The following is a 13,459-nucleotide window of genomic DNA, read 5'->3' as shown; positions in this document are numbered from 1 at the left end:
CTCACATGAAACCTGCTATTCTAAAACAATATATTCACTTGCAACTCAGTGTGAAAACGGGTGGGATGTCTCACTGAGACCTATCAGACTCTAGCCTAAATAATGAACTCAGAAGAGCATAAGTGGCCATGCAGCTTACTGGGTCTATGGGGTAAATGTATCTCATCCATTTTCCAAACAAGTCTATCCTTTGGTTTTTTCCCCTCTAATCTTTGCATCTTCCTTTTACTCTGTCTCTCATTCCACTGAACTAAATTGAGTCACCTTCTTGGAACATTACCTGATTATTTAAGTCCCCATTAATGCTTTCCTCCTTAGATATTCCAGATCAATTATATGCCCCCCAAGGTTTAGTCCTTTGCTCTCAATAAATGTGCTCTTTCCATTTCATACCACACGAACACATAAGGTACACACGTTCATTCACAACTCCCAAATGCATACTGAGGAGGAACCTGGTAGTGCGGTGGTTACGCACTGGGATGTGGACTCTAAAGTGAGCAGTTCAAAACCACTAGCTACTCTTCAGGAGAAATATGAGGCTTTCTACTCCCACAAAATGTTGCAGTCTCAGAAACTTCCAACAGTTGTTCCACCTGGAGCCAGAATTGACTCAGTCGCGGTGAGTGTTGAGCTTAGAAAGGTCTACTGAAATGACTTCCACCATAGAAGATAACCGCAGTAAAGCCCCCCAAAAGGGAGGGGGAGCGCCAAAGTCGTCTCCTTTTGTGTCTCTGGTTTATTTTAAGCATCCTATGATATACAAGATCACCTGGTTAAATCAGAGAAATCTCAATTTTCCAGATATTTTCATGTTTTAATCATCTCTAAACTATTTAATAGTCCAAAAACATTTGTCTCTTTAACCTAAACTCTGCAGAAAAATATAAATGTCTTTCAATTTTTTTTCTGAGATAAAAAAGGTAAATTGAAGAAGAAAGATTTTTTTTCATTTTAGATGTTTAAAAAAAGCCAACGATTTTTAAAATACATTGATTGCAAAGCTTGCTTTCTTTACATTTATTATTAATTGGGAGTTAATACATATAGCATATCATTCCATAGTTCAAACACATCAAACAGAATTGTACAACTGCTACCACAATCGGTTTCCAAACATTCTTTTTCTTCCTTTTACCGGCACCCCCACACCCCACCACACCCCAAAATTGTGAAGTTTTATCTCCATTATTAAGCACATCAATTGCCACTAAATATTTAATTAATCTACTCAACAAATATACTTGATTATTTCCCAATGTTTAACTCATCCTCGTCTTTAACAGCATCTGTTATCAATCCAGTCTACTTCACAAGCCTTTTAACCTTCAAATTAGATTATTTAAAGCTATCTGAATAGATAATACTGCTTCATACCCTCAAGATCATATTATACTTCTCATTTTATAAGGTTTTTCCCCTTCCTTTTCACCTTATTGAGAGCCCTGGTGGCATAATGGTTACGCGTTGGGCTGCGATCCGCTTCGTCAGCAGTTAGAAACCACCAGCAGCTCCAAGGGAGAAAGACAAAGACTGCGCTTTCTCCTCCCATAGCCCGTTCCAGCCTTGGATGCCCACAGGGGGCCGCTGTGAGTCAGCATTGACTCCTTGGCAGTGACGTTGATTGGTTGCTTTCTTCTTATTAACTCACGTGTTCCAGCTGCATGTGATGAAGCAGATCATGTTCACTAGAGAATCTTCAGATGGCCTTTCTGAACTGTCAGTTTACTTCTCGGTTTACTTTTATGTCATCTTTTTATCTGGCCGTTCCTACTTGCCTTTTGGTTCTAAATTTAGATTTCACTTCTCCTTAATTGCCTTAGAATCCATTCCAATTCGTGGTTTTATATATACATAATACATAATATGCATATATAACAGATATGCAATACTATATGTAGTATAGTGTGTGTGTGTGTGTGTGTGTGTGTGTGTACTATGTATGGAAGAAAACCTCGTTTACTAAGTAGTGGTACTTTTAAAAAATTATTTCCTCACGAGTAGATATTACACTTTATTCCTGTCAGATGCCCTCTACTTTACACAGTAGCTGACACTAAGTGACCAAAATATGATTAATAAGACAGCAGGTGCTTTTCAATATTTGTTGAAAACTAGAGTAACTATGTCCTCATACAACTTTCTGGCTGTGGAAAACCTAACATTATAACTCCAATGTGTTTTTGGCTAGAGAATTCTCACCAAGTATTATTGCACATGGCACACCAATATCCAATCCTGTTTGTTGAATGACCTAGACGGGCCATAAAGACAGTCAACCGGCCCCTCACCCCCCTCAAAAAAAGAGAAACCCTTCACTGTCATCTCGTGGATTCCAACGCTTAGCGACCCTGTCTGACAGGGCAGAACTACCCCTGTGAGTTTCCAAGACTATAGCTCTTTACAAGAGTAGAAAGCCTCGTCTTTCTCTGGCCAAGTTGTGGGTGGTTTCAAACTGATGACCTCGTGCTTAGCAGCCCAACGTGTAAACATTACGCTACCAGCGTACCTAAAGAAGGTACAGTGAAGAAAATGTCTAGAACTCATTTATATTCCTTGCCTTTCGCTTTAATAAATGTTGCCCTAAAAATGACTGAATTGTAGGCATCTACCCAGCACTGCACCACGTAAAATACGTACGAGAGGGATTGCTGCTATTTTGATTGCAGATTCGACACTGGGGGTTCCTTACAGGCTGTCCAGGCACGTGCTCGACCAATTTGCAGTACATTTCAGGTCCTTTTTCACCGCATGTCGCATTGGTGGTGATGAGAGCATTAGAGGCGAGATTCAACACGGCGGGAAATAAACCTAAAGAGATGGACAGACATATATGTGTTACAAACAAGTGGCATGACTCGGTGCATTTTAAAATGCAATTAAGATATGATATTTATCACATCATTCAATTAATTCCAAGTGCAATAATTATGGAATACATAATTCAGTAAAGTACATAAATACCAGGTGACATCAAAAGAACATTTCTCTCTCTTTTTTAATCATTTTACTGGGGGCTCGTACAACACTTATCACAATCCACACATCCATCCATTGTGTCAAGCACATTTGTACATTTGTTGCCATCATCATTCTCACAACATTTGCTTTCTACTTGAGCCCTTGGTATCAGCTCCTCATTTTTTCCTCTTCTTCCCCACTCCCCACTCCCTCATGAACCCTTGATAATTTATAAATTATTTTCTTCATATCTTACATTGCCTGACGTCTCCCTTCACCCACTTTTCTGTTGTCCGTCCCCCAGAGAGGAGGCCATATGTAGATCCTTGTAATCAGTTCCCCCTTCTACTCTCAGGATTTTGCCACTCTCACCACTGGTCCTGAGGGGTTTATCTGTCCTTAAATCCATAACATAAGACTATCTGTTTAACTTATTAGCATCAAATATTTAATTAGAAAAAGGTCTGGTCTAAACCATACACCTCTAAAAATTCTGTGTTCATTCTATTGGCAAAAGACATATAGCATCTTCCAATGACCTCTTTCCATCTTCCATTTCAGTCCATTGTGTCAATTAATTTAATTTAGAATCATATTTGAAGTTCTTTCAAAAGTATGTTTGTCATCGTTATTTTTATGCTCCAATTATCATTTAGCAAACATGGTTGTTATGTTCATTTATATTGACACTGGCAAAACTAAAGAATGTTAAAATTTTGAAAACTTATCTTTAACTTCCCTCTGTATTATAAAGTTACAGTATGCAGCAATATCTTACAGAATTAAGTCATCATAATAGTCAATAATCCAATCATCATATATTGTTAGTTACATTAATTGAAAGTAATACAATAAAATATCAGAGGCCAATTTCTTTGAAGAGTTAGAAGTCTTTAATTACTCATGAAAACTCAACTCATACTGTTTACATTCCATAAATTTGTTAATTCTGTGTCATACAATTCATCTGGTAGAGCTGTTTCATAAACAATACATCACAGTCAATCATTAAAAGCCCCTCTTGAACTGAAACGTTCCTTTTGAAGAACACATGCATTAGAGCATACATAGTCTGTCACAGTTTATCTGAGGAACATGCTAATAATCTGTTCTATCAACTCAGCACTTGAGCCAACTAGGTGTATATCTAGTTAGCCTCTGGAGAAAGTTTTAATTTTTTACTGAGATACCTACAGATTTGCACTCATATAAGCATTTCACCTTATCTTTGGAAGTCAGTGTATACTGTTATTGTAAGAATGATGAAGATTAGTCTCATGAAACATTTTTATCTATCATCTGCATAAGAATAATGATGATGGTAGCCAGTACTAATTTATGTTTACAATGTACCAGGTATTATTTTGCATTGACTAATTTATGACTCACAAAAACCAATACACCAATCCTATTTTATTAAGAGAGCACCGAGATAGTAAGTAACTTGCACAGGGTTAGTAACCAATCTGTGGTTTGAACTAAAACAGCCTGGCTCTGTAGTCTAGCCTGTTCGCCTTTACATTTTATAGTCTCTTCAATCTTATATGAAACCTATATAAATCTAGTGCTAGGTTGTGAACCTGGGTGACCTTAGACTTGCATTGGAAGAAACAATCATACAGAAAAATAATTAAAAATATGAATTCTTATTGTAATCAATCTCGAAGTTGCCAAAGGAGTAAGTAAATTCACAAAACCAAGCAACATCTCAGCTCTAGTCTCAATCACTCCCAGGGCCTCCCAAGCAAAAATAGAAGCTGTGCTTAATCTTCTTTCCCTTCCTCCCTCCCCACACTCGCAATCTTTACGTGCCTTCTGATACTGCTGCCTCAGTCCGGTCATTAATCATCAGCCTTCGGATTTTGTGTTCTGCTAATAGTTGTGGTATAGTGGGTTTCAAGTTTTTCCTCTGTGCCCAGATCATTTTTTTAGTATTAAATTGCAAGTATTAACTCATTCATTCTTCCTGATTTACTTCCACTATCATCTCTACCCTCAGCAATCCCAGTTTGGAGACATTCTGTAGATGGGGGTATAAGATCTCTGGTCAGAAAATATTACCTATTCATAAAACTATTTTTATTTATTTTGTAAGAAAACAGAGTGATTTTCAAGGCTATTGTCCTTTTTTATTTTGCTTTATCTGTGTATACAGGAAATTGTTTTTAAAATAATTCAAACAGCATTTCAACATTTTCAGGTTATAGATTTAAAAATAATTAGATTGTCGCCAGATAATTATCCCTATACCTCAGACCTTTTATTATCTAAATTGGTAAATATTATGTTATTAATATGCATGTTTCTCTCTTGTCTTCCACATCAGCATTTTGTACTTAAGTCGACAGTTATTCTTTCACAGAATTTGTTATGAGGACGTGTGCATTCAGGAAAACCGTAACTGTAAGCTGTAGGAAGAAAAGACTGTTAAGATAAGCTTGATGCAGGAAGTGGTCTCGAGTTCAATCTTGAAAAGCAAACAAAAATTTACCAAGGATGGAAAATGAATAAGGAAAAATGCTGGGCAAAAGGAACAACATGTGAGCATGGATTTTGTCCTGACATTTTGTGTCAATATTATGACTAAGAAAGTACTTGAATTGTAACGGTGCATGATTGTAGGTGTAGAAATAGATAGGCATGGATCACATAGAATATATATTATGATTCATATATATGCCTACATAATAACTGGTTAATTCTGATTAGTACTTTGTTCTTGTATAATTTGTCCTTGTGGTGTCCAAAATGTAAGAACAAAAGTACATCGTGGACATCTGCTTTTTCAAGATGTCACAGCTCTACCGCTCATCATTGTGCTCTGATTAAACCCGGCTATTTCCAATTCCCTCAAGCACAGCTGTCTCAGGGAAGACGGTCTTCTCCAAACCTGACTCATGACATTTTAAGTTGACTCGGCGATCGCTATCATTTCCCCCACTTGTGCCCGAGTCCTGACTCTGCCCTGGGAATAGGTCTGGGAAAGATTCCGCATGATCTGCTTGAGGAAAGCCCTCCAGGACCCTGATGGTAACTGGCCATACCTGTACTTTTCCTGTCTAAGTAACCGTAGGAAAGGGCCAGTACAGGAAGATATCTAAAAAATAATTTTGCTCTATATCATATATACAGGAAGTATATAAATGAATTACATCACAATTTATCTACAGAATAAAACAAATGAAATATGTGCAAAATGATGTACCTACAGAAATGCTAGGTCCTGAGGGAGTGCAAATGACTTGCATTCCCCAGTAACCTAAAGGTTAACAATTCAACCTACGCAGCAGTAGGCAATCAGCATGAACAATCGCTTAAAAATAATATGATACAGGCTTGGGAGAAGCATTGATTCCAAAATTCATTCATAATCTTCATAGAGTCTATATAATAAAAGCGAGGTATTTTTTGTAAGCCCTTGTATAGATTTTAACTCCTTATTACATTCAAAGAAATTGCAGCTAAGAAAGGATAAACAATGTACACAAAGCTATGGTGGTGCTATCAGGTAAGTATTGGACCACTAACCTCGAGGTCAGCAGTTCATATCTTTCATACATTCTATGGAGTAAAATTAAATTTAAAAATTTTAAATTTTTAAAATTTAAAAATTAATAGCCTCAGAAATTCTATTTAAATGTGATAGGCTGTTTTTTTGTCAATTGGCCAGCATAGAGTATTCAATGGTTTGGCAATAACAACTTATGAATAGGTGCAGGTTCTAAACCGGTACTGTCTCTTTGAGAGGGTTGGCTATTTGATATATATATATATATATATATATTTTTTTTTTTTTTTAAGTATTGCAGAAAATTGGCCCCTCTCTCCTTCTTGCTGGTCTGGATACTGAGTCTGATCTCTTGGGATTCAACCTGTGATATCCTGTAAGGTATCCATACCCTGCCAGAATACCTGATCTACTGACCCAAATCTGCTTCCACAGCCCCAGGCAGGCATGGAAATCAGGATGTAATATCTAACAACCTAGATCTTATCACTTCTACAATTGTATAAGCCCTTTTGCTTGATAGTACTTTCTCTCTGTGTGTGTGTGTGTGTGTGTGTGTGTGTGTGCCTGCTTTACTTCTGTAGAGATCCCCACCAAACACAATAGGGTTTCTATGATTATAGCCAGAATTCTCCTTAGAAGTGAGGATGGTGAGATTTCTTCGCATTTAAGGACACATTATCAGGAGAGGCCAGGCCCTGGAAAAGGCATCATGTTTGGGTAAAGTACAAAGGCTGTAGAAAAAGAAGAAGATCGTGTATGAAATGGCTTGACATAGTGGCTGCCACAATGGACTCAAACATAACAATTGTGAAGAAAGAACAGGGTGAGGCAGAATTTTGTTCAGCTGACACACAGTTTCTGCTACTGTAAGGGTGTCTTCTGGGACTTCTTATTATCGGTAACTCTTCTAGAGTCAGCTCTGAACCTTAGCAACGCCATGCACAAAAGGACCAAATCCCGCATGGTCCTGTGCCATCCTCACAATTGTTCTTATGCCTAAGCCCATTGATGCACCCACTGTGTCAATCCATCTCGTCGAGGGCCTTGCTTTCCTTAACTGCCCCTACACTCCACCAAGCACAATGTCCCTCTCCAGGGACGGACCTTTCCTGAAAATATGTTCAAAGTATGTAAGACAAAATCCTACCATCCTTGCTTCTAAGGAGCACTGCAATCTTACTTCTTCCGACAGAGATCTACTTCTCCTTTGAGCAGCCCATGGTACTTTCAATATTCATCTGCAGCACCACAATTCAATGCATCTTTTCTTCTAAGGTTCCTTATTCAATGTCCAACTTCCACAAGCATATGAAGAAATGGAGAATCCCATGGCTTGTGGCAGGCACACCTTAATCCTCTGGAGCCAATCATTGTTGGGTGATCTTAAGAAAAATTTAACTCGTGTGTGATCAATAAAAATGATTTTGTTCTATAGATTGAACATTCCTTTGGGTCTCCTTCCTTTATAATGGCACAGATATGGAGCGCTTCCAGGCAATTGACCGAGTGTTTCCAGTGTTCTTCCGCTTTTGGAAGCATTTCAATGGGTATCCCAGCAATTCCCGGAGCCATGTGTTTTGTTAATGCATTCAGTGCAATTTGCACATTTTCCTTCACCACCATTGGTTCTTGCTCTATGCTATCTCCTAAAATGGTGGAGTATGAACTAGTTCTTTTCACTACCGTGACTCTGTGTACGTTTTCCATCTTCTCTTGATGCTTTTTGTATCGTTCAGTATTTTTCCCACAGAATGCTTCCAGATTAGGACTCAACACTTGAATTGTGTTCTTGAGTTCCTTCAGTTTCAAGTATGCTTAGCACGTGCTTCCCGTTTGGTTTTCGAATTCTTAGTCTGGGACTTTTCATGATAATATTTGGCTTTGTCTTCTTGAGCTTCCTTTGGCATTTTCTGTTCAGCTCTTTGACTTGATCTTTCTTTCTATTTGCTTTAGCTACTCTACAAATAACAGCAAGTTTCAGAGTTTCTTCTGATGTCTGCTTTGATCTTCTCTGTTTTTCATGTCTTTTTAATGACATCTTTCTTTTTGCGTGACTAAGTTTCTTCATGTTCCCCTGCAGCTCACTGGGTCTTCTGTCATTAGTGTTCAATGGGTCAAATCTGTTCTTGAGATGTTCTCAAAATTCAGATGGGATAGATTCAAGGTCATGCTTTGATGCTTGTGGACTTGTTTTCATTTTCTTCAACTTTATCATGAACTTACATAATGGTCAGTGCCACACTCATCCCCTACTCTAGTTTTAGCTGCTGATACTGTTTTTCTCCTTCCAGTCTTCCCACAGATATAGTCAACTTGATTGACACGTATTCCACCTGGGGAAGTCCATGTGTATCGTTAACTTCTGTGTTGTCGAAAAAAAAATTCTCTATGAACAAGCTGTTGGTTTTGCAAAATTCTATCACACAAACCTCAGCTTCCTTTCCATCACTACGTCCATACTTTCCAACTATTGTTCCTTTCTCTTTGTTTCCAAGATTTTCATTTTGATCACCAATAATTATTAATGCCTCTTGATTGCATGGTTGATCAATTTGAGACTGAAGTTGATGATGAAATTCTTCCATTTCACAATCATTAGCTTTTATGGTGTGCATAAATGTGAATAACAGTTGTACTGATTAGATTCCTTTGAAGGCAGATTGCTACAATCCTCTCACAGACAGCATTATTCCTCATGCTGGGTTTAACAAGGCTCCTTTCTGACTATGAATGCCATGTCTTTCCTCTTCATTGTGTTATTCCCGACTCAGTGATCCAAAATTACCAATACCAGTCCATGTCAGCTCAGTACTGCCTAGGGAATTGATATTTATGTATTTTATTTCATTTTTGACCACTTCCAATTTTCCTAAATTCATACTTTGCACATTCCAAGTTCTGATCGTTAGAAGATGTTGGTGCTGTTTCTGGAGTCCTGTCACATCATCAGCAAATGACGACCCCGACGGCTCCACCCCCACAGGCCACACTCATGTCGTCATTGCTGACTCCTCTCCAGGACAGCACCTCTTCAGCTGCATTTCCAGGGCTATCTCCAACAACGTTTTGCTTCATTCGCTTAGACCTTCCGTCTCTGACAATGTCTGGACGCTATGTATCAGGTTTTCCCCAGTTCTTCCTTGGAATGGGGAGCCGACACCTTCTTTATTGTCAGTGAAGCTCTGCAGAAAACTGTTGACTTTGGATGACCCTGCTGACATTTGAAATTCCAATGACATAGCTTCCAGAATCAGAGCAACACACAAACCACCACAGTACTGCAAACTGTCTGACAAGTGATGGCTCCTGGGACTAGTTGTAATAAGATCGGTTTATCTAAACCTCTTTTCTGCTTGGAATGATTTTAGATTGGGCTCATTAGCTTCAGGGCATGGAATCTACATTTGTAATTAACAATGGCATTGAAAGATAAAGTCCAAACTATACTGAAAGCTATGGTGAAAATCAAGGCTTTAAGGACAGACAAAATTTTAATTGAGAAATGTTTCAATAAATGGAAGCAATGCTGGAGGTGCTTACTCATGGATACCAAGAAATTTGGTGTGTGAGGTCGTTAGTTTATTGTGCCAACCTGGCCAATAAACACATGTGGGCTTAATTGAAGGGCGGAAGGATAAATGGCTCAGGGATAAAGGGCCAAGGGATAAATGGTTTCTTGTCCTCGGGTCTTTTGCTTTGTGATGGTCGCACTGGGGTGCAGCTGGCTTAGCCAGTTCCCTGCTTCAGCTTGCAAGGCTGACTTCCTGCAAGACATCCCCAAGGAGAAGGCACATGGACCTACCCTGATGCAGCCCTGGGTGCTGGAGCAGCAGTGTGGAGTCCCCTGCCAGTGCTGAGATGCTTACATGTTCACTGACTCAGCTTTCCTCCTGAAGTCGGCATCGTTGTGTCTGTTTTGTGAGATGGAGAAGGACTGTGTGGACTGGTGTTGGACATATGGGTTAATGCTGGACTTGTGGGCTTGGGCAGCACTGGGTTGGGATGTTTTCTTGATGTGCACTTAACCTTTACATAAAACTCTCTCTTTGGTGCTGGCCTAGATCCAGTGTCTGGTCTTGTGGGACATGTGCCCACGAACTGTGAGATTCTCTGCTGATCCTGAAAGCTTTTCATGGACTGCCATGATATCTGATCTACAAATCCGAGTACCTGGCTAATCAAAGGGAAGAGATACGTATTTGTGTTCATTCCAAAGAAAAGTGATCCAACACAATGCAAAATATATCTAACAAGTTCATTAATATCAGACACAGATAAATTTTGCTGAAGGCAAATAAATCAGCAAGGAACTGCAGAATGCCAAGCCAGATTCATAAAGGGATGTGAAATGAAGTATATCACTAGGGATGTACAGAAACTTTGGTTGAAAACAGAGAGGACAAGGAATATGCTTACCTGTGTTTTGACAGTGCTGACCATAACAAATTGCAGATAATTTTATGAAGAATTGGAAGTCCAGAACATTATACTATGATCAAACATTACATTACGATCAAATATTATATTATGATCAAACAGAACAATGATATTAAGAACGATGTGTGTAAGGTTTGAATCCTTTCACCGTGCTTATTTAATGTGCATGTTGATGAAATAATATCACAAGTAGGACTAGAGGAAGCATCAGATCCGAGCATCCGTGTTATGCAGACTGCCCAACAGTGCTTGCTAAACATGAGGATGACTTGTGTGCTTACAGAAGGTCAATCACTATAGCCTTCTAAACTAATTAAAATGTCTTCAAATAAAGAAAACAAAAGTCTTCATAACTAGACCAAAGAACAGCAGCATGATAAATGGAGAAAATATTGAGGTTGTCAAGATTTAATTTTACTCAATTCCACAGTCAACTACTCTCATCAAAGCAGCAGTCAAGAAATCAACCAAGTTATTGTATTCAGAAACTCTGCTGCAAAAGCATTAAAAAGTACAGATATCACTTTGAGGACGTAGATGAATCACCCAAGTAATCATATTTCCAGTGAAAAAAATATATATGTGAAGTTAGGCATTGAAGAAGGAAAATCAAGGAAGAGTTGACATACAGTATTTGCATTTTGATGTTCACAAAGAATATTTAATATACCATGGACTGCTAGAGTAATAAACAGATCTGTCTTGGAAGAAGTACAGCCAGATTCCTCCTTAGAAGCCAGAATGATGCGATCTCATGGCACAGACTGTGGGCATATTATCGGGAGGGACCAATCTGTAGAGAAGCACGCTATGTTTGCCAAAGTAGAGAGTTATCAAAACAAGGGAACACTCTCAAAAAGGGATCGAGCATTAATATTTCAGTATTTAGAAACATATTTCTTGTGAAATAAGTATTTAAATGAAATGGCTACTTTTAACCTCTGCTTTTTTGGAAAAGTAGATATTTATACCAGTGTAGTTGTTTTAATTAAACATATGTCAGATTTTTAAAAAGAAGAAGATGGATTGACACAGTAGCTGCAATGATGGGTTCAAACATAACAATCGTGAGGATGATGAAGAACGGGGAAGTATTTTGTTCTGTTAAATACAGTGTTACCCTGAGTCCAAACCAACACGAAGGCCTTAGCAACAGCAATGATATAAGCATTGCAAGAATAAATCACTGCAAGTATCTGATGAACTTTCATAGCGTATTGACAAATAGCCCCTTAATAAATCTGGTCTTGTAATGTTAAAAGCAAGTGATTGCTAACTATACAATTATTGACATAAAACTAGTGATTTTTATCTACACAATTATTATTGACATTTTCTTTCTGAATAGTATCTAGACTAAATAAAATTAGTAAGATATGCAGTTCCCAGGAACAAAATCTAAACAAAAATATGATTTTTAATAAATCATATATATTATTTTATTATTATGCTATATATGGGATAATATACACTATAATAATATTTAAAAATAGAAAACCTGAAAAATACTTTCTGCTGTGATATAACTAAGATTTACAACATTAATAAAACAATTATTATGTTAATTTGTTGTATTTGTCTCTATCAGCTTGCTTCATATATGTTTACACAATTTTCATGATCTTTATTCTGAAAATCACTTTCTAGTTTCAAATAGCAGAAGCATTTTTAATTCCCATATAGTGGTTCTATTTTTCTTAGTTTGAGAGTAGTCCCTACTGGAATAAACCTAGTCCAGCTATAAACTCTGGCAGAATATGAAAGAACTTCAGAGGCACGAAAGAGTAACTTCTAAAGGTAAGCTATGAATGAGGAGTCTGGTGACTAAGTGGTTACACATTGGGCTGCTGGATGCAAGGCCAGCAAGTGGAAACCGCCAGTCGCTTTGAGGAGAGACAGGAGACCTTCTTGTCCAGTCAAGGGTTCCCATCCTAAAATCTTAGAAATCCACAGGGGTGGTTCTACTCTGTCCAATAAGATCACTATGCGTCAGAATCAACTCGATGGCAGTGAGAGTGATGATTGATGGACATATTTAGAGGAAAGACAACACACTGGATGTCCCCAAAAAGGGTAATGAACCTAAACTAGAACTCACTGTTTTATTGGCTTATAGAAGCAAAGGGCGGAACGAAGGACAGCCACAGCAAGTGTAAAGTGAAGGGGAGGGTGGGAAAAGATAAAATCATAGAAAGGGAGCTTCCAATTTTGTGCACAAATTGAAAATGTTTCGTGGATGCTAAAGTTACCTATGCCTTCATAAAGCAAATAGGTCCCCGAGGAAGGGCTAAAAGAAAACACCAGATTGACTTCTTCCATGCAACACAAGGAAATTTTTTTCAATGTGAGTTCTGTCAAGTTAATTGTTGTCTAAAAATTAAAAATCAAGTCATGTCCAGTTGTCTAGAGATGGGCATTGGGTCTCCATCACGCATCACCCTCATTGACAAGGATATGATTCCCCACCCCCACCCCAGCCTTTGGTGTTTGAAGCCTGGTCCCTTCGGCCCTTCATGATCACACATGTTGGTGTGCTGCTTCCATGTGGAC

The 13,459-nt window shown here is 38.3% G+C and overlaps 1 protein-coding gene across 6 annotated transcripts in view; it reads right to left on the bottom strand.

Moving 5' to 3' along the window:
- Positions 1–13,459, bottom strand: part of LAMA2 (laminin subunit alpha 2) — a 671,264-nt gene that overhangs the window by 502,633 nt on the left and 155,172 nt on the right. For all 6 annotated transcript variants that reach the window (XM_045294657.1, XM_045294659.1, XM_045294658.1 and 3 more), the window contains exon 2: positions 2,641–2,811. In XM_045294657.1, the coding sequence (XP_045150592.1) occupies positions 2,641–2,811 (171 nt within the window). The remainder of the gene's footprint in view (positions 1–2,640; positions 2,812–13,459) is intronic.

This window comes from Echinops telfairi, unplaced genomic scaffold (genome assembly GCF_000313985.2).
Source record: "Echinops telfairi isolate 266 unplaced genomic scaffold, ASM31398v2 ScPeMD7_3533;HRSCAF=4204_0, whole genome shotgun sequence".
In the NCBI taxonomy this organism is placed as follows: Eukaryota; Metazoa; Chordata; class Mammalia; order Afrosoricida; family Tenrecidae; genus Echinops; species Echinops telfairi.
Note: the sequence above shows the minus strand (reverse complement) of the source record. Positions and strands in the feature narration are given on the sequence as shown.